The sequence below is a fragment of the Trichosurus vulpecula genome, chromosome 1, assembly GCF_011100635.1.
Source record: "Trichosurus vulpecula isolate mTriVul1 chromosome 1, mTriVul1.pri, whole genome shotgun sequence".
In the NCBI taxonomy this organism is placed as follows: Eukaryota; Metazoa; Chordata; class Mammalia; order Diprotodontia; family Phalangeridae; genus Trichosurus; species Trichosurus vulpecula.
In genome coordinates, this window is record NC_050573.1 from 517,997,865 (window position 1) to 518,019,859 (window position 21,995).

Consider the following 21,995-nt stretch of genomic DNA (forward strand, 5'->3'; position numbering starts at 1 on the left):
TTCCCTTGTTCTACTTGGGCTTAGAAGGTAGAAACATGCCAAGTGTGAAAGCTGCAAAGAAAGAATAAATCAGATTTAAGCTTGACAAAAGAAAAACATCTTAACTAGTCAGAGGTAGTGGATTGCCCCTCACTTCAAACAACACCTAGGTGACCACTTATTGGGTATTTTGTAGAGAAGATACTTTTTAAGGGAAAAGACTAGATAGTCTCTGATATTCTTTTTGGCACTGAGATTCTTTTATCTTAGTACAGTATATGTGGATTTTAGCAAAGCAATTGACAGTCTCCTTTGAAATCTTTGTGGACAAGACAGAAAGATGTGAACTGAATATTAATACAGTTAGTCAGATTTAGAAGTAGTTGAATGATCAGGCCTAAAGACTGGCAATTAATGGATTGATGATGAGGACTGTCTTCTTTCGAGTGCTACAATGGTCTGTCTTTGTTCTTATTTTGTTTCTCATTTTATCAATGTGGCACAGATAGCCTACTTATCAGATTTGCTAAACCCACAGATCTAGAAGTGATAGTTAAAAAGTCAGATGACAGAATTGGAATTCAAAAAGGCTTCATGGAGCTGAGTCTAATGAGATTAAATTTATTAGCGATGAATATAGTCATATGCATTTCATATAGTAACAGCACCATAAAAACAATTTTGAAAGAAGTAAAAACTATGATCAATACAGTGGCCATCCATGATTCTATAAAGGACTGATAATGAGACATACTATCTCCTTCCTGAATAGAAAAGGTGATAGGTTTGGCATACAAAATTATACACACACATATCTATATCAATAGACCTAGAAGTTCGTGTACATCCAATTAGAAAAGTTGTTTTGATTATTCACATTTGTTATAAGAAATTTATTTTTCTTTTCACCTTTTTTAAATATTGTAAGGAGGTTGGAAGGGTGAGAAAATAGATTACTGTTCATTAATATTTTTTAAGAAAGATTTGGGAGAGGGTGCTACATATGTGGAATGTTGCATGCACTTTCAGATGAGGCTATCTTGTTGGTTTTGTTTAATTTGTTTTACTTTGTTTTAAAGGGCTTCTCATGGAGTAAGGGACACTGCAAAGTAGGTTAGAGAAAGGACAAACAATGACATCCTTTTTTAACCTACATTTTACTCCCTTCTATAACTCTAGGTGGTACGTTCCCTTTTGCAAATTATTCTTGTTAGTTCTAGCCTGTGAATTCTGGATATTTTATCCACAAAAACGTTAACATAAAAAAACTAACACTGGTGCAATACATAGTATTAATTTTAAATAATGCCCAGAACTTGAGAAGTGTCGTTTTCCCATTCTAGAGCAAGAATAAGTATAGAGAGTTTCCCTCCTGCTCCCCACCCCCCCCCAAAAAAAAACTACACACCTCCAAGCAGATTTAGAAAATGCACCAGACAGAATGTTAGAATCAAACCAAGTCCTGGTCAGGAAATCCAGGGGAAAAAAATCACAGTGGATGACTTTTGAAAGACTTAAAAACACCGATCAGCATAATGACCAACCAGGATACCAGAGGACTAACTACCCTTCTCATTGGGCAGCTAGGTGACCCAATGGATAGAACACTGGGCTTGGAATCAGAAAGACCCATGTTCATAAGTTCAAATCAGGCCTCAGGTACTTACTAACTATGTGGCCTTGGGCAAATCACAACCCTGTTTGCCTCAGTTCTTCATCTCTAAAATGAGCTAGAGAAGGAAATGACAAACCACTCCAATATCTTTGCCAAAAAAACCCTCCAAAATTGGGTCACGGAGATCAGGCACAACTGAACAAAAAATACAACAAACAAAAAACACCCTCCTCATTACACAGAGATGAACAACTCAAAGTACAGAATGAGTCTCTTCTTATTGACAATGGCCAATGTAGAAATTTATTTTTCAGCTAACATGGAAATATGTTTTGCATGACTTCACGTATATAATGGGTATCATGTTCCTTGCCTTCTTGATGGATGGGGAAGAGGATGGTAAGTGTAGGAGAACTTAAAACTCAAAAAAAAAATTAAATAAATATGTAGGTTTGTAACAAGGGGAGTGTTTTTCTTCCTTTTCCATTGTGAAGGGAGGAGAGAAGGCAGATTTTTGCCAATTGAAAAAAATTTTTAATTAAAAAATGTTTAATTTAAAAAGAATACTACCAATAACATCAGAAATCTTCATAAGCATTCTTTCCTTGTGTAATTTGTCATTCTCTTCAGCTAGAAGCTAATATAGTTTTATGCCTAAAAAAATTCCTCATGGTTCAAACAGATACTTTGCAAATCTGATCTTTTAAAAGGAAATCTATAAGTAGAGGTCTCTTGAGGAAGATTGTTGTTGGCCATTCTTAACTAATTCTTCATCTGAACAATGCTTCCTTCCCCCAAAGCTTCTCTTTCTTTAAAAAAGCTATGTGCTCCATCAGTAGGGGAAGAAGGATAACATGCACAAGGCAAACCCACTTTACACTTACCCTGTGACAATTTGTTAAACACATTTGTTGTTGTTTAGTTGTTTTTCAGTCATTTTCAACTCTTCATGACCCCATTTGGGGTTTTCTTGGCAAAGAGGCTGGAGTGGTTTGCCATTTCCTTCTCCAACTCATTTTTACAGATGAGGAAACTGAGGTAAACAGGGTTAAGTGACTTGCCTGGGGTCACACAGCTAGTGAGTGTTGAGGATGGGTTTGAACTCAGGATGATGAGTCTTCCTGACTCCAGGCCTGGTGCTCTGTGCACTATGGCATCACCTAGCACCTACCAAACACTCACTACCAGAGGAACAAGTTAAAATGACTTATCCCAAGTCACATGGTGATTCCTTATTCCTTATTTTAATCTTACCTTATTAAATTCTGGCACACTTGACATTCTGTAGTGCATCTAAAAAAAAAAAACAGATGAAAACAGCGTTAATTAATTATCCATAAATTTTAAGACCAATGAAGCTTTCAGATAGGTACAAATGTTTTTTCCTTAGGAACACATACACAGTAAACTCTCTGTTGTGTGGTGTGTAAAGAATTTATCTCATATTCTAGTTAATAGTATCAATATACCCATCAAAGACTGATTTACCTATCTTCAGAGGATAAGAATACAGGAAAACATCATACCACAACTCAATTGAAAATCACATGTTCCTTCCTGAAGCTTACTCTAACTAGCTTGCAAATAGAATTCTAAAGAAAGAAATCTCAACTAACAAAGAACAGTGGCCAAAAAAAAAAAAAAAAATGCCAGACACCAGAGATCTGATACAAGGGATTACAGTTTATTCGGAAACCTTTGTCCAGGCTGTACATGGATAACTGCCTGACTTTTTAGATGTTTCTCCATTCAATCTCAACCAAAAGGTGAAAAAAAAGAAAAGAAAGGATAAAGAGGAGAGGCAGGTTGTTTCAGTAAAAATATATGGGATCTGGTTTCAAATCCCCCCATTCTCCTACATTTCCTCCACTACCTTGCTAAGTCACTTCCTCTCCCTGGGTCTGTTTCTTCATCTGCAAAATGAAAAGGTTTGACCAAGTGACTACAAAGGTCAATCACACAATCTTATGAAAATGAAATCACTTAGATTTTCTCATTATCATGTATGAATAGGTTTGCTGAAGAAGGAGGTCAAAGTTAACATCAACAATAGTAGATAACATTTATATAGTGTTTACTATGTGTCAGGTGCTGTGCTAAATGCTTTACAATCTTTATTTTATTTGATTCTGACAACAACCCTGGAAGGTAGGTACTATTATTTTTTTTTTTGGTTTGTTTTTTTTTTGTTTTTTCCCATATTTTGTTCAATATGAAACATATCTCTACAGTCTCTATTGAGGGGGTTGACCATGTCCACGACCAAATCCACCTCTAAAGTGGAATTCTGTTGCTGACCCAGCTCCAGCCTCAGCCTTCTTGTCAGCACCAGGGGGAGCAGCACTTTGTCTGTATGTGTCTCTGTCAGCTTCACCCCGAGTGAGCCGGGCAGGTCGCTGGCCCTCCAGACCTTTGGGCCTTGGCCTTCCTGTCTCAGGACGACTTCTTCAGAGTGTGGCAGGCACAATCTCAAGGGGCAGGTGAAGGTAATCCCGGAGGTACTGAATGCCCTCATCGGTGAGGTACCAGTAGAAATGCCTCCATGCAAACTGCTCCTTAACATAGCCACGAGACTTTAGAGACTGCATGGTTTCATGACATGAAGATTGGGCACATTCTTGTCTGCCAGCTCGGGGGGCTTTGGCATGTGGACATCCTTCTTGGCTACCATTACTCCCTCCCTAAAAAGGAATTCATAGATGGCAATTCGGTTCTTCTTGGGCATCAACATCTCAGCTGCGGTGGCGGGTGCTGCTCTAGACAGAGCCCGGGCTAGAAAGTGCTACTATTATTATTATTAATAGTGTATACTATTATGTAATTACCATCATCATTAGTAGTAGTAGCATAATATTACAAATGAAGAAACTGAGGCAAACAAGGGTTAAGTGATTTGCCTAGGGTAATACCACTAGCAAGTACCTGAGGTCACTTTGAACTCAGATCTTCCTGACTCCAGGCCCAGTGCTCATTGCAGCACCTGGATGCCCCAAAAAGCAGAACTTGGGACTATCTTTAGATTTCATTTATCATGTCTCATCATTAAGCTGACTAATGCTTACCAGGTAAAGAGTTGAGGTGGGAGAAGTGTTTATATTAATTGACTCGTGTTTTGTGAGATTGTTTTTGTTATTCAGTCGTTTCAGGCACATCAGACTTTGTGAACTCCTTTGGGGGATCTCTTGGCAGAGATACTGGAGTAGTTTGCCATTTCCTTCTCCAGCTCATTTTACAGATGAGGAAACTGAGGCAAACAGGGTTAAGTAACTTGCTCAGGGTCCCACAGCTAGTAAGTATCTGAGGCCAGATTTGAAATCAGATCTTCCTAACTCCAGGACAGTAAATCATATTAAGCTCCAACTCTTGTTAATCTGTTTGTTTCCGTGTCTGTGTATGTGTGCTTGTGGGATCCTAAGAAGTTAATAATCGCCTTTTCATAAAAACTGTCGCCTATACTGAACCATGCATGCAACATAATACTTTCTGACCTGTTAGGGCTGAAGATGTGTAATTTACATCATTTTAAACCTTCTTGTCAATGGTCAAGGTTCTACGACAGCAATCTCACATTTTATAGGAAGAGAAGGAGTCACAAGACTCCAGTCTTCTTTTCAGAGTTGTAAGCATCCCATAAACTACTGGGAGATGAAAGGAGTTACTTTGGAAACTTTTTTGGAGGCTAAGTAAAATGAACTTGCTGTCACTGGGTGTGACCAGTAAATATGTAACTAAGAAGACACCCTCAACTATCTACTCAAGAAGATAAGAAAAAGTTCTATTTGCACTGAGCCATAGTAACATAATACTCAAAGAGAATACAATGGAATATCTGCCCAAAAAGCCGAATGAATCTAAAAATATAGTGGTAGTCATAGGCAAAACACTGGACTACACTCTCTATCTACTGTTGCATTGTTGTTGTTGTTTTAAGAAAAATAAAGTTTCTTCTCAATTTTTCAAGAAACAACATTCCTGGTAGACTACCCAAACTCTGTAGCGTCCCAGAGGCTGACATTCCGTCCCCCAACACCATGCTTTTACAGTGACTGTCTGTTTGAGCATGACACTGTTGCTGTTTAGTCATTTTCACTGTGACCCCATTTGGGGTTTTCTTAGCAAAGATACTAGAGTGGTTTGACATTTCCTCCTTCAGCTTATTTACAGACCTGGAAACCAAGGCAAACAAGGTTAAGCGACTTGCCCAAGGTCACACAGCTAGTAAGTATCTAAGGCCACATTTGAATTCAGTTATCCTGACTCCAGGCCTGGTGCTCTATCTACTGTGCCACCTGCCTGCCCCAATAATTGGGATAATTTCTTATTATTAAGGGAGAAAAATAGAATTGAAATAGAAACAAAGATTCTAGTAGCCAGAGGAAAAATATACAGAGAAGATTCAATCTATTTTCTTTGGGTCAGTGCTTAAGGTAAGATAAAGTACACCTTCTTTAGAGGATGACTTTACACAAAATTTCAAATATGTTCCCCCCTGGCTAAATTCTCCAGAAATATTTCTGAATATTCAAGACAAACACAGCTAAGTTCTCAAATGAGTCTCCATCTTTGCTGTTTAATGTCCTAAATAGTATGTTTGGGTTATTCACATATAAAAATTATAATTAAACATCATACCTGTGAGGATCTTTTGAGCTGGGTATAATTCGGGTACATTCCCGTTTTTCGAAGACTCCTTCAATCCAGGATTTCTGAGACTAAAGAGAAAAATAACTATTAGTCTCATTCTGTGGGAGTGAAAATGTAGCATGGTATCAATGGATCAGAAAGGTAAAAAATCCTGAAATACATTGAACCACATCAACACCAATTAAAATACTAAAGCCAAACAACTGAAAGCTGAGCGTTTACAGGTTTCTACAACATTTAAAGTAAGCAGCTCTAACTGACTGCTATTAATAGGGAAGTGGTTGTATAACCAGATGAAAAACTAACAGTATTCAACTAATTCATTATGCAAAGTTACCTGTAGAAAGACAAGCATGTTAATTCAGTGCTGGTAGTTCATATGAGTAACCAGTATATATGACGTAATATAACCAGTCTGATAAACATTTCGAATTGTGAAAGAAAAGGTATAAAACAGTTCACGTCTTTTCACCTAGAGATTCCACTAATGAATGGGTTGCTGAAAGAGATCATGTGACCTGGATCATCAATAGGCCAACTATCTAGATGTGGGGAGAGCTCCTCCCTGTCCAGATTTGCACCAAACACTGACCCACCAATAGCCACAGGAGCAGTTAACATAGTCTGCAAACCCTGTAGACTTTCATTTTCAAGCTTTAGAACAAAGCACGAATAATAAAACAAAATAAAAACACAAATAAGCAAACTCCAGACCAAGCAAAGAAGTTCTGAGGGGGCCAGACAGACACGGGAGTAGATTTTTTTAAATAGCGGTAATAGCTCATCTAGGTCCTGGCATGGCCCAAAAGAGGTGGTAATGACAACAAGGAAAGCCCTACACACGTAGAAACATCTACAGCAACACTATCTGTGACAACAAAATGCTGGAAACAGTACTATGAATATCAAAAAAACATCAGAAGATGTGTAGGAAGTGATACAGAGTGAAGACATCAGAGCCGAAAGAATAACAAATTCAATGTAAATAAACACAATGCAGAGCAGCTACAACCCTACTCAAATACAATGGACAATGTTGGTGGCAGACTATCAAAATCAAAACACATTCTGCTCCATCAATAGTGATTAAACTACTACCATGGTATATAGTCACACTCATTCCATTAGGGGTTCTCCATAAATGTGTTCAAGAAATGAATTTTGTGGGAAGGTTTGTCTGAGTGTTGAACGAGAAGTGTCTCGTATCAAAACAAAACATATTCCAAGAATTAATAAATTAGAATTTTTTAAAGTTAATTGAACATGTGTTTACACAATTATACAGGTACAACCTATATTAGATTGTTTATCATCTCAGGGAGGGGGAGAAGAGGGACAAACGGATAGAATTTGGAACTCTAAATTTTTTAAAAGAATTTAAAAAAAAACTTTTTTACAAGTAATTGTGGGAAAGAAAATACTTTTTTTTTTAAATTGTAAATAAAGTTAATTGAACAATGATCTCACCTTAAGTGATGAGAATACTTTGGCACAAGCTACACAAGGTATATAAAGAAATAAGTGAGTGTCTTAAGGATACCAAAAGATCAGTTCTATACCTTGAAATACACTCTTATGGAGCTTATTTGGATGTGGAGTTTTATTAAACTGAAAAGTTTCCAAGTCATAAAATTATATATTGACAAGGAATTTTCTAGAAAGCTTAGAAAAGTACAGAGTGTGGGAAGAGGCAACAAAAGTTGGTAAAACTCAATAATGCCTAAATAAAAGATATGTGTAAAAGTATGTGTGTGTAATACATATATACATATACACATACATGTACACATATATAACTATATGTATATACATATATACATGCATACATATGTAAACACAGAGAAAGAGAGAGTCCCCATCTCAATCTATCCCAGCATTTGGAGGAAAGCACTTAAATAGCTATTCTGTCATTCATTCATTCATTTTCCCAAGAGTCAAATAGGCCAGTAATATAAAAAGATCCTTTAATATGGTACACATGTAGTTCATACAAAGAAAACTCCTTGTCCCAAGTTAAAACATCCCAGATTAAGATTTGGAAGGGGAGAAACACAACCAGGGAGACCTTCAGAGCCACGGCAGAAGGAAAAGGATAGGGGGCAAGGGAGAGGGAAGGAAGAGAATGAGAGGGGAAATCTCTACATCCTTAAGAGAGCACTTTCTGCCTTCCTTGGCACAACAACCTTCTGCTGATCTTCAGTGATTCCTCCTAGAATATAAATATAAATATAAATATATATATATGTATATATATACACACACATACATATACATATATGTGTGTACGTATATATGTGTATACATACATACATATGTATGTACATGTGTATATACATATATATGCACACACACACATATACATATATATACACATATATATGATAATCTGGATCCTTCATCCTGTCTGACTCAGAACATGTCAATAACTCAGCTGGTAATAAGGCACTCTGGGGATTTATTGAATAAGGAGAGGGTTCTGACTCAAGTATGTCTGATTAATTTCCTATTTCTACAGTCAGGGAATCTGGAAAGGCCTAGCCGTACAATCAAGAGGCATGGAAGTTTCAAAAAAAAAAAAGGCAAGGTGGTTCAGGTAACAGGGAAAAATTCAGAGCAGAAAGTGCCTGATGTGAGTGCCATAGATATTTTGCCTGCCCCTTCCCCGTTTGCAAAAAAGATTTTCTATATTAGCACAGTCCAGCACTAAGCAGGCCTGCTCCGAAGTAAACCTCACAATCTGGATGAGCCCTACCATTGAAATCAATCAATTGACAAGTATTTATTAGGCCTCTACTATCATCTAGGCAGGATGGAATTAGCTGGAATCCCAAAATGGCATCCAAATCTTACATTTGTATTTTCCATGGAAACCCACACATTTGGTACTCGTTTTCCCTCAGGATATAAATTCATATTGATTGGCCTCTCCAATTATAGATGAATTCTCTCTCAGTTTGAGACAAAATAACTCCGTAGAAAGGGGAAACCACATTTGGGTTAGGAGAAGAAAATGTCAGATTTGGCTTTTTGGGGTCTTGAATGTTTCCAAAATATTACAAATACCCAATCTGGTCCACTTGACCCAAGAGCAAGCCCAAGGAAAAAATTTCTAAATACCGATTAATTAAGAAATAAAGCTCATAAAAGTAAGTCTTTAACTTTCAAGGGACCCTTGATTAAGTTGCTACTGAACAGCATTCATGGCAAGTAACATTTAGCAATACTCCCTGCAGAAAACACAAAATACCCATGAAATGCAGAATTTTTTAAGCAGACTTTTATAGTTGCTGAGTTCTCCACATTTTTAAGGGAGTATCAGTGACATGACACTTCAGTAGCCCATTTTCTTGCCAGAAGAAGAAGAAAATGTTAATCATTGGCAATATTGCTTTCTCAAAATAGACATTTACTATTAATTTGTTCAGAGCCTTTGAACCAGCGATGCCACGACTGGATTTATAACCCAAAGATGTTGAATAATCAAATGTTCTAATACTGTCTTTGGACCATCATAGTATACGGCACACCATAGGCACTTGATAGTTTTTGACTGAGGACAGAACGAAAAGACTTACCTGTACAAAAAGTCATAGCAACACAATTTGTAATGGCAAAAAAGTTTAAAACACACTATGTATCCCATGATTGGAGCATGGCCGAGGAAACTAAGGAATATGAATTGAATGGGCTTAGTGTTCTAAGGAATTATGAGTGTGTAGAATTCTGAAGAACATGGAATGACTAACATGAAGTGATACAGAATGGACAAAAAAAAAACAACAAACCAAAAGACAACACACTGACTACCACTACGTAAAAGCAGACAACATTAAACAGCAACTAATATCAGGTCAAACACATTAAATAATGTTGACATTAAATTGCTCAGATGAAAATACACACCCTTTCCTGTAACAGCCAACTAGGAAAGTAAAAACTGGTATGTACTATTAATAGCATTCACTCTTTTAAATAGTTTTGCTTTATAATCCTCAGGGATTAGACTTTAAAGGTGATCGTGAGTTTGTAGGGGGCAGGTCTGCTGTGTCAAACCAAAACGTATCAATTAATTAACAGAAATTCTTTCTTTTAAAGACAATCAGGACTTCATTAAGTATTACAAAAGTATCAGTCTTCGTGGAGACCCCGAAGTGTACTGAACAGGACTAATTAAGCAGTGACCTACCAGATCTTGTACCATGAAAAAAAAATGTGTATATCCATACATATATACATATATTTGTGTCTATGCATATACATTTATATATGGAATCTTGTAAGGAAGCTTACAAGAAGCTCCTCCAACTAGTTAAGGAAGGCCTTTATTGCAACAGTCCTATAGCGAATTTCAAGTAAAGAGATCTCTTTTTCTCCACTTATCAAACATGTTTTAAGGAGGTACCAACCCATGGTAAATAAACACAATCAGAATGCAGGAAAGACTACAAAGACAACTCAGTTGTTGATTTTTTTCCTTTTCATTCAAATGCTTTGGTTTAGACCAAAATCACTCTGAAGTTAAAACATCAATTTGGTGGAGAGGAAGGGAGTGGAGAGGTAGGAAGTAGAAAGAAAGGAAGGAAAACAGCATGATACAATGAAAAGACCATTGTAGTTGGAGTCTGGAGGTCTAGGATTAGTTTCAAGTCAGTTAAACTCGGAGGGCCTTATCTTGCCTTATCTAGGTGCTTTGTGATCTTAAAGAAATAGGGAGTGAAAGGAAAGAGTAGAGATAACTCTTTGAGAAATATGGAAGGAGGGAACTAGGACAGATATTTGGAGGAAAGGAAGATCTGGGTTATCTCATGGGTTGCTTGTTTTCAGGTCTGGAGAGATTCCACATGTTTAGAGGCTGTATTCCACAGCAGACCACATCTGAACATCTACACACTTGAAAGAACAGTAGAGATAAAGGGCTCACTATGCTTATTTTATGCTAACTACAACAAAGTATCTGTTTCAGTCGCATAAAACACAATCCTAAAGGTTCTCCTCCAACAAGTGGCTACCATACTTGCCAAAATCCAACATGATTCCTTGTAAGATGTAACAACAAAGATAATTTTGTTAATGACCTAAGTATATTAATATAAGTCAAGGTATAAGAGAAGAAATAGACTAGCCAAAGGTTTCCACCATTGTCATGAAGAAGGTCCAGTGCAGAGTCCAAATGGAAGAAGGAATCCTTAGAGTTGGTGAGGCCCTCCAGATGCTCCTGTTTTATAGATGACTTTGTATATGTAGATTGTGTGAAAACCCAGAATGCCACAGAGCCTCATAAATAAGATCTATAACCATTCAAAAGAGGTTGGGCCAACCACTTACTAAGGGAGAAACAAGAGGATTTAAAAAGCTCCTAGTCCAGAAGCAGGAGACCAGCTTCTCTGATGATAATAATATTATAAAGAAAAACAACTTTGAAGGATTTAAAAACTCTGATCAATGTAGTAACCAACCAGTATTCCAGAGAGAGCGAAGTATGCTGACTGCTGGATGATATACTCAAAGTATAAAACAAGACATACAATTTTGGACATGTTCATTAAATTCAGAATTTTTAAAGTTAATTTTCTAAAAAGAACACCTGAAGTCTAGACCAGGGGTGGGGAACCTGTGGCCTGGAGGCCACATGTGCCCTTCTAGGTCCTCAAGTGTGGCCTTTTGATTGACTGAGTCCAAGTTTTACAGAACAAATCCTTTTATTAACAGGATTTGTTCTGTGAAGTGTAGATTCAGCCAAAGGGCCATACTTGAGGAACTAGAGGGCCACATGAGGCCTTAAAGCTGCAGATTCCCCACCCCTGGTCCAGATTATGATTTGCAACTGGATAAACAATGCATCCAGTTGGTCCATTACTTTGGACAGGCATTGAAAATAAAAAATTAGTTGAGTCCAGAGTTGAAAAGGATGAGAGAAGATTGGACCCCCTTTGGGTAATTGTGCACTTCATTTAATAAGTCCACGCTTCTTTCTAAACCAAATGCACTCTCTTTAACACTGATATTCTTCTGCTGATAGCATATGACTACAACATCTGAAATACTGCAGACTCCAACAAAATAAAGCTGAGTATCACCCAAAGAGCAATGCATGGTGCATCACATATAAGTGGTTATAAGGTGGGCAGAAGCAGACGATAACACGTTACAAGCAGATAATGACACAGAAGTATAAGGAATATCATCAGAGTATGACTGATGAAAATGTAGGCAAATCATATAACAAGAGTGAGGGGGAGAGAACAGTGAAAGCCATCCACGAAACATCAAGAGAACTAAAAGAAGGCCCCTAGGGTGCTAGGGGGACCCTCTTTGGTAAATTTTTGGAAAAAATGGACAATAGTTGGATGGAATGGGCAAGTACAGATGAATCATCATCTTTCTCTTTGGACAAGTTCACAGGTCTTTTAGAAAAGTGTGGTATCAAATTCCAATAGAAATGGGGACAACTAGACCATCCTCAGGATCCCTGTGGGCATCTTTTTGTGTTTCTACGTACACACACATATGTACATATATGTATATATAAATACACACACATATTTTTATTTAGAAAACCACATACTCAATGGGTGAGAAAGGGGTAAGAGGGAGGGAGAGAATTTGGAACTCAAATTTTTTTAAATGAATGTTTAAAAGATGTATAAAATAATCGGGAAATATTTAATGAAATAAAAATAATTTTTAAAAAGAAAAATCAGATACTAATATTACATTTGTTTTTAATGTATTTTTATTTATTTTGTTAAATATTTTCCAATTGTATTTTAATCTGGTTCAGTCCACCATGCAGCCTGTAAGGCTCCATGATTGACAACTCTGCATTAGTGTACTAAACTGTGCCATATATGTCTGATGTTATGAAGCACAAAAGCTATTATGCATTATCAAATGTGTGTAAGATCAACTTTCTTTTAGGTTCCACTTTGACTATGACACTGGAATCAATTAATTGGATTAAAAATACCTGTTAGCAAATACCCTTGATCAATGATGCAAGAAATTACTGGGTCTCTCTCTTTAGAAGACAACTATTGTGAAAACTAGGAAACATTTTGGCAGAAAACAGATTTAGTTAAGTGCATTATGTCAAATAAATTTCAGAAAACTGATTAATGATCTAAATCTAAAAGACACACCATTAAAAATTAAGAGAAAAACACAAGGTTGTATCTTTAATGTACATGGATGGTGAAGAATGATAAACTACACAGATTAAGAAAGACAAAATAGACTATCTCAATCATCTAAATTTAAAAGTTGTCCATAAATAAAATCAATGTAACTAGAATTAAAAGGAAAAATATAGATTGGGGAAAGTTTCTCATTAAACAACTCTAATAAAAGTCAAGATATCTAAAATCTATAGTGAATTGATGTTAATCTATCAGATTAAGTCATTCTCTAAACAATAATAACAGTAACTAGGATTTATGTAGTGCTTTAAGTTTTACAAAGTAAGATATAGAAAGAAATTATTTGGGGCAGCTAGGTGGCGCAGTGAGTAGAGCACCAGCCCTAGAGTCAGGAGGAGCTGAGTTCAAATCCTGCCTCAGACACTTGACACACTTATGAGCTGTTTGTCCTTGGGCAAGTCACTTAACCCCAATTGCCCTGCCCTTCCATTAAAAAAAATTATTTTCTTCATGACAATGCTCAGAGGGAGAGGCTGTTATCATTCCCATTTGACAGATGAAGAAACTGAGGCTGAGAGCAGTTAAGTGACAGTGTCACACAACCAGTAAGTGTCTGAGGTAGGATTTGAATTCAAGTCTTCCAGACTCCAAGTCTAACACTCCACTATGCCACCTGGCCAGAGAGTATAAACAAGTGGCTTTCAAAAGATGAAATACAAACTACAAGCTGAAAAAAATCTTTATAGGGCATTAAGCTCTGAAAAGAAAAATACTCTTGAATATGAAAAAAAATTAATAAAAAACAACATCCTTTAGTTCAGAACCTGAATGAGAGTTAAAAAAATCTAACTTGGGCTAATTCCTCAACAGGGTAATCTTCCTGTAGGCAAGGACTGTCTTATTTGCCTAGCTTTGTATGTCTAGCTCTTGGCACAGTTTCTGGCTCATAGTAAGCACTTTTTTTTTTGAGGGGAGAAGGCAGGGCAATTGGGGTTATGTGACTTGCCCAAGGTCACGCAGTTAGCAAGTGTGTCAAGTGTCTGAGGACAGGTTTGAACTCAGGTCCTCCTGACTCCAGGGTGGGTGCTCTACTTACTGCGCCACCTAGCTGCCCCCATAGTAAGCACTTTTAATAAATGTTCTACGTATCTATCTATAAAAAGAAATTGTAGACTACAGAAAAGTTTTTCCACTGGGTAAATGGGATGCCCCATGTCATAGACATATTAGATAGACAGATGATAGATTGATAGATAAGAGATTTATATAGATTGACATAGATATCAACAAGCATTTATTAAGAGCCTACTCACCACCTATGTGCCATGTGCAGCTCTAGGTGCTGGGGATACAAAGAAAAAACTGAAAAATTCCCTGCCCTCAAAGAGCTGATATTCTATCAAGAGTATTTCTCATAAAACTCACTGTATTCAATTCGCTAGAATGATAATAGTACTTGTCAAACTGTGAAAAAGATAAAGAGGGAGTCCCTGTGACAAAGATGTTTTCTTTCTTTCTTAAAGTCACTGGTTATAAAAGCTAAGGAACTCTCCAGCAAACTAGCCAGACGGAAGGGTCCAGTCTTGTACTGCTTAGTATTTACCTATGAATTCTGTTCCCGATTGTTTAACATCTTAACAGTTAAAAGCTTAAATTAGTTTATATTTGCCTTAGATATTGGTCTGAGAATTCCAAATAGTGCCAAGATCTGAATTTTAGGGCTTTCTCCTACTTATCTTTCTTAATCCAACAATGTTCACTTGTTTACCATCAGGTCAAAGAGTAAGCCAGCCTGTGTGTAACAACCAAGATGAGGACAAAAACCTGCTGTGGGTTGTTTGTTTATAAAGCTACAGCAGAGGTTGACAGTAGTCACAAATGTTAACAACTGATCCAGGCCAAAGATCTTAAGAACACCAGGTGGACCTATTTTATAAATAAATCCGTTGTGGATGGACAGTGCCTTCTATTTCCTATAGAGAGAAAAGATGTAGGACACAGGTCCACTTTGTCCTATAAAAATACCACGTGTGGAAAAAAGACCCATTTTTACAAAACTCAAATAGGTGGGGGGGGGGGGGTGCTGTTTATGTTCAAGGTTTAGCCTTACCCTTATTTTCTGAAAGTCATCTGTAAAATGCTAATGTCTTCCCTCAGAGATTGTATCCAATTTGTCCGTCCTATATCATTTGTTACTTAGTTATTAGCATATTATCTTTCCTTCCTGAAGGTAAGACCACTTCGTTGCCTTTATTTATTTATTCATTTTTTTTTTTGGTGAGCTGGTTGTTAAACATTTACCAAGCACACCCCTGCCTAAAACACAGGGATGACCATTTCACTCACCTGCTCAATAAACTCCTCCAGTGGCTCCCTATTAGGCAATATGGATCAAATTTGATTCTAAAGAATCAACTACAAACTGCTCTATGTGGCATTTAAAGTCTGGCACAATCTGGCCCCAGCCTACCTTTCTAAGTTTATCACAAGCTCTCTACATTCTTATCAAATTGGTCTTCTTGCTCACTCAGAACATCCCCTCTATGTCTCTGTTCCTTTATACAGGCTGACCCCTACTCTCTGTTGTCCTCCACTTCTTAGAATTCCTAGTTTGTTTCACCTATCAACTCAAACAAACATTTTCTCTATGTTTTCCTGCTCTCCACCAGTGTTTCCTCCTAGAAATCACCCTGCATGTACTTTGTTTCTATTATACAAACACATTTACATACATACATTCGTTTTCTGCAATAGAATATAAGCTCCAGGAGGGCAGAGACTGTTATCCAGCACATACTAGGACCTTAATAAATGCTTGTTAATTGACTAATGAATTGTTTAGTCATCTAGCCTGTGCTTGAAGCCTGCCTCCAGACTGCCTCTAGAGCCAAGTCTATTTGACTTTTTGATAGTTCTAATGATCAGACATTTCCTGACGTGAAACCTTAATCTTTGTCTCTTTTCAGACCTTTCAAGACATCAACACCAGGCCTCCGCTACAGTCTTACCATTGAGCTTCCCTCACAGCTGAGTCTCCTCTCATGGAGTCATCTCCAGAAAGTAAACCAGGCAAAACGCTCATGTGGTTCTTAGGAACACAAAGTCCAAAGGAAGCTACGGACAACTGTGCTGCTCCACCAGTCAGTCTTCAACGGAGAAGGCAAGATGTAATTTTCTGGACCAAATACCAAAAACCCCTCATCATTCTCTATATCGGAGGAATAATGGTTATAACTGGATTAATTATTTTCATACTTGCTGCTGGTGGCTATGTTTCTGAAAAATTCTTGCTGCGATCAATTGGTTTTTGCTTTGGCTTCTCTGCTATAGCTCTTGGAATAATAATGATGATTCTCATAGAAGAAAGCGAATTTTTCAGACCTCGTAGAGTTGCCCATCAGAGTCCAACCCATGCCTCTACCACAACGTAACCTCTTGATGCCAGTTGTTAAAAAAAGTTCTAGCATGCAGTTTTAAATATTAAAATTGTCCATTTTAAATAAATATTTCGGTATTTAACATCCAAAAAAAAACCAGCCACTCTGTTCCTCCACCATGCTTGTCCCCTTCTCTCAGTAGTAAGTTCCTCCAAATGCCTCTTGACTTTCCAGACATCGACAGCATACCCCCTAACAGGAACCTTCATGTCTATACGACATCCAGTTCAACACAGTTAAACAGGCAGTTGGATATGTGAAACTGCAGCTCACAAGAGAGGTTAAAGGCTGGGCAAGCAGATCTGAGAGTCATCTGGGTAGAAATGATAATCGAAACCATGAGAACCAATGAGATCACTAAGAGAAATAGTAGAGACAGAAGAGAAAAGGGACCAGGAAAGAGCCTTGAGGTTAGTGGGACTGACCTGAGAATCCAATAAAAGAAACTGAAAAGCACTGGTCAGATAGTTAGGAGGAGAATCAAGAAAGGAGTAGCAAAGGCAGTGTCGAAGACTGCAGAGAGGTCAAGGTCAATATGAAGAGTGAGAAAAGGCCATTGAACTTGTCAATTAAATCATTAGTAACTTTAGAGAGCAGTTTCAGTTGAATGATGGGGGTTAGAAACCAGACTACAGAGTTGAAAAGAAAGTCAGAAGAAAGGAAGTAGAGACAGCTATTGTAGACAGCTTTCTCAAGGTTAGCCACTAAAGACAGGAGATGTAGCAAGGATGGCTGAATCAAAGTGAGGGGGTTTTGAGGATGGCGGGTGGCAGTCTATGTTTGTAGGCAGAACCTCAGTATCACTCACATCATGAGGTGGGTGGTTTTCATTGCTATCAGTCATGCAAAAGCCTTCTTTGCTTAATGGATTTGGGGAAAAAAATATATATATGTATGTGTGTGTGTATATATATATATATATACATATATATAAATATATAAAACTGGGGAGAGAAAATACATAAGCAGACCCTTTTACTCTAGACAGAGTGGGAAAAAAGAAAAAAAAACTGAACCTAAGGCATCCTCCCAGGTCCCTTCTGTTTAGAGACAGTTCTTTTGGATTTCTGGAGAAGCAAACTCCACAACTCATCAGCCTGGCCTGCCTGACTATTCAAAATACATTCTAGCCTTTGTCTTAGAGACCTGTTCCTAGATTCAGTCTTTTCTTCCTCAAGTGAATTCAAAATCAGTGAGGCAGGAAAGGAAAATTTCCTGCTGAACCATACAGCTCAAACTACCCTCAGAGAAAAAATAGAAATGTGTTGTTAGTGTCCTATCTGAGCTATTCATTGCCTTTCTTCTCTATCAAAAAGTGGGCAAGGCAATAAATAAATGGATGGATGGAGAGAGACAGAGAGAGAGACAGAGAGAGAGACAGAGAGAGACAGAGAGAGACAGACAGACAGCCAGAGACAGAGACAGAGAGAGACAGAAAGAGAGACAAGTTCTACACAAGGTGGGGTTCTACCAGCGTGGAAGACTGCACATACTGTCAGCCACAACTGATGGCTTAGCTGGTTTTGCTGAATTGCTTTCTTTTTCTCTCTTTTAATTTTTTGTTACAAAAGAAGATTCACTGATTATAGAAGGTGGAAAGGATATGTTAAAAAAATTAATGTGATGTCATAAGAGCATACACAAAATGTTTTTACATTTTTATGTTTTACATTACAAAATAAGTAAATACAAAGGCCTGTATGCCTCTCATCATCTTTATTCCCAAGATCCAGGTCCTGGATTTCTCATGGAGATAATTAGTACTTCAGAATGAAGGTCAGTATGCCAGGCTTGGATAAAAAAAAATAGAGTTTATATCTTGGCTCTAATACTGACAAGCCTTTGCTAGCCACATGACTTACAAGCCAATTTTCCTCTTCGGGTCTCAGCTTTCTCATTTATAACACTGAGATAATAATGCCTGGACTACCTGCCTCACAGGATTGTCGTCAGGAAGGCTCTCTTTGAATGCTGAATAGTTCTGGGTGGTTATGATTATTATTCCTCAATTCCTATTTCAATGTCTCATTTCTAAAATTCATCTATTTGTTTTTAATGCACTTATAATCTGTCCCTCCCGCTGCTTTTCCTCCCCTTCAAACCCCCTCCCTCCCCCGCCATTGAACAAAAGCAACTAAAACCTCATAAACATGCATAGTCTAACAAAACAAATTCCCACACTGGACATGCCTCAAACTATGGCTCTCTCTACTCCTATGCTTCACTGTAGTAGATAGGTAATCCTGGGTTCTCAAATGTGACACCAGTAAAGAGTATGTTTTGGCAGATTCAAGGTGGAAAGGCTTGGAACCCTTTGATGAGCTTTAGGTCTCACATCATCAGAAGAGCAACCTAATGATCCCCAAGGAGATCACTGATAAAAAGCAAGTCTACATAAACACAAAAATATTGATAGCAGCATCTCTGATGGCAGCAAAGACCTTAAAACAAAGTACATACCCACTGTTTGGGGAATTTTTGTTGTTAAGTCGTTTCGGTTGTCTCTGACTTTTTGTGACCCCATTTGGGGTTTTCATGGCAAAGATGCTAGAGCGGTTTGCCATTTCCATCTCTAGCTCATTTTCCAGATAAGAAACTGAGGTAAACAGAGTTAAGTGACTTGCCCAGAGTCACACAGCTGCTAAGTGTTTGAGGTCATATTTGAACTCAGGAAAATGAGTCTTCCTGACTCCAGGCTTGGTACTCTATCTACTGTGCCACATGGGGAATAGCTAAACATACTGTGATGCATGAATATAATAGAATATGACTGGGCTGTAAGAAATAACAAATATGATGAATAGAGAGATTTTGGAAAGACTTAGATGAACCAATGCAGACTTAAATTAGCAGAGCCAAGAAAACAATAAAGACATTGACTACAACAACATAAATGGGAAGCACAGCAACCAAAAAACAAATATGGCTTCAAAGAAGAGCTAGGAAAAGAGACCCCACCCTCCCCACAATTCCTTTGCAGAGGTGAGAGGTCCACAGGTAAGCAACATGACCTCTATTTTCAGATTTTTTTTTGCAACATATTACTTTGATTTTTTTTTCTCTTCCTCTTTTTATTTTTTTTTTAAACTGAGATAAACAGAGTTAAGTGACTTGCCCAGAGTCACACAGCTGCTAAGTGTTTGAGGTCATATTTGAACTAAAATGTATTTAAAAAAAAGACTAGCTTCACCAAGTTAAAGAAGTTCATGACCAGTTTGGATGTTGGGGAGGGGAAGAGAGTGAATAAGATTTTCCATTGCAGTAATAACCCTTGAGGGCAAGCAGCCTGGCACCATGCAAGGAGGGCTGGATCTGAAGGGAGGGTACATATGTGGGTGTGAATCCTTGTCCAGTCGATAACTACTGTCATGACCTTGGGCAAGTCACTTCAATTCTCCAAGCTTCTGTTTCCTCAATGCTAAAGTGAGGGAATTGGACTAAGTGGTTTCTAAGATATCTTCCAATCTCCTTAGTCATATGATTACAATCCATGGAGGAAGTACTCATACTAACAAAAAAAAAAAACTCACGGGGCAGCTAGGTGGCTCAGTGAGTAGAGCACCAGCTCTGGAGTGAGGAGGACTTGAGTTCAAATCCTGCCTCAGACACTTGACACACTTACTAGCTGTGTGACCTTGGGCAAGTCACTTAACCCCAATTGCCATGTCTTCCCTGCTTCAAAAAAAAGAGAGGAAAAAAAAAAAGAAAGTCACAGATCTTTGAAGTAAAAATACGACTCTAGAGTTCTTAACTCCATTCTATTGTTGGACACTTTGAGACACAGGGCTAAATCTGAAACGGCGGAGTTCTGAAACAAACATGATGGGATTTTATGCGTATTATGAATTAGGGAAGAGAACAAGCATTTTTAATATAGCATGTGCCAGGCACTGTGCTAAGGACTTTTACAAATGTTATCTCATTTGATCTTCACAATAACCAATAGGTTATAATATCGTTCCCATTTTGCAACAGAGGAAACTGAGACATGTAATTTAAGTGACTCGTCCAGGATCACACAGCCGGGAAGTTTCTCAAGCTATATTTGAACTCAAGTCTTTTTGGCTCCAGGCCCAGCACTCTGTCCACTTTTCTACTAGCTGCCTCTAGAGACAGTGAGGGATTCATGGAGAGAGAAGCTATCCTTAGAATCGGGAAGACATTTTGTTCTACCATGAACAAGTCCGTCGAAGTCTCAGTGCTCAAGGCAACTCTTTGAGACTATAAATTGCAGAGAAGGTACCAGCTTGCACTGGTAGAGGTAGTTTCTTCATCTGGGAGCTCCCCATGTCAATGAAATCACAGGCCCGGTCCTTATTGGGGTCCCTGCGAACTAGGGAATGAGATGGCCAGGCATAGCTCATGTGACAGGACCTCAGTTAAAGTCCTGCTTCTAACACTGGGCAAGTCACTTAACCCCAAAGTGCGCCCCCCCCAGGCAGCTCTCTCAGACTATGAGTTACAGAGCAGTTGAAGATATGCTTTGACACAGGGAAATTTTTCCCAGAGAGTTCCCTATACCAAAAAACAAAACAAAACAAAAAAACACCACAGGCCCAATTAAAAAGAAAAATCTATGCAGTGAGGATATTATTCAGAAATAAAAATACTCAGCTCTCCAGAGAGATAAAGTGAAAACAGTTTGTACTGCCCCTGAAAAGTGGGTAGGGTACTACCCATGGGCATTTGCCCATGATGCCAAGCTCAGCAAGCTGTGTTTCCAGAGTCAGGTGGGCTACTTCTGTGCCTCCTCTTTCCTAGAAAAAGCCTGACAAAGATCAATCCCAGTGAACAACGGACAGCTAAAAAGAGCTTTAAGGTTTACACAGCAACAAACAACCACCAAAAAAAACCCCAAAACTCACAACAGCCCTATGACCTACATAATACAGCTGTAATCATCCCCTTTTTACATATGAGGAAGCAGAGGCTTAGAGACTTACCACACTTCACTAGGCTAACTGAACCTCGGTCTTCAAATTCAGGTTTCTTTCTTAGTTAACACCACACTTCTTGCTAAGCTAATCTTTTTTTTTTTTTAAACAGGACCTAGAGTTCATTGATATAGGGAACCCTCAGTGAGAAAATTACCTGTCTCAATGCAATTCTGCAACTGTTCTACAATTTATAATCTTTTTAAAGAGTTAGTTGCCCGGGACACCTAGAGGCAAGCGACTTGCCTAT

The 21,995-nt window shown here is 38.0% G+C and overlaps 1 protein-coding gene and 1 pseudogene across 1 annotated transcript in view; both read right to left on the reverse strand.

Annotated features, from left to right (window-relative positions):
* Window positions 1-16,456, reverse strand: part of TRPM6 (transient receptor potential cation channel subfamily M member 6) — a 167,083-nt gene extending 150,627 nt beyond the window's left edge. The window contains exons 1-4 of the mRNA XM_036748486.1: window positions 16,383-16,456; window positions 15,721-15,748; window positions 6,227-6,306; window positions 2,849-2,887 (exon numbers count right to left, since the gene is read on the reverse strand). Of these exons, the coding sequence (XP_036604381.1) occupies window positions 2,849-2,887; window positions 6,227-6,306; window positions 15,721-15,748; window positions 16,383-16,456 (221 nt within the window). The remainder of the gene's footprint in view (window positions 1-2,848; window positions 2,888-6,226; window positions 6,307-15,720; window positions 15,749-16,382) is intronic.
* Window positions 3,829-4,325, reverse strand: LOC118849509 (annotated as a pseudogene).
* Window positions 16,457-21,995: the final 5,539 nt, after the last annotated feature.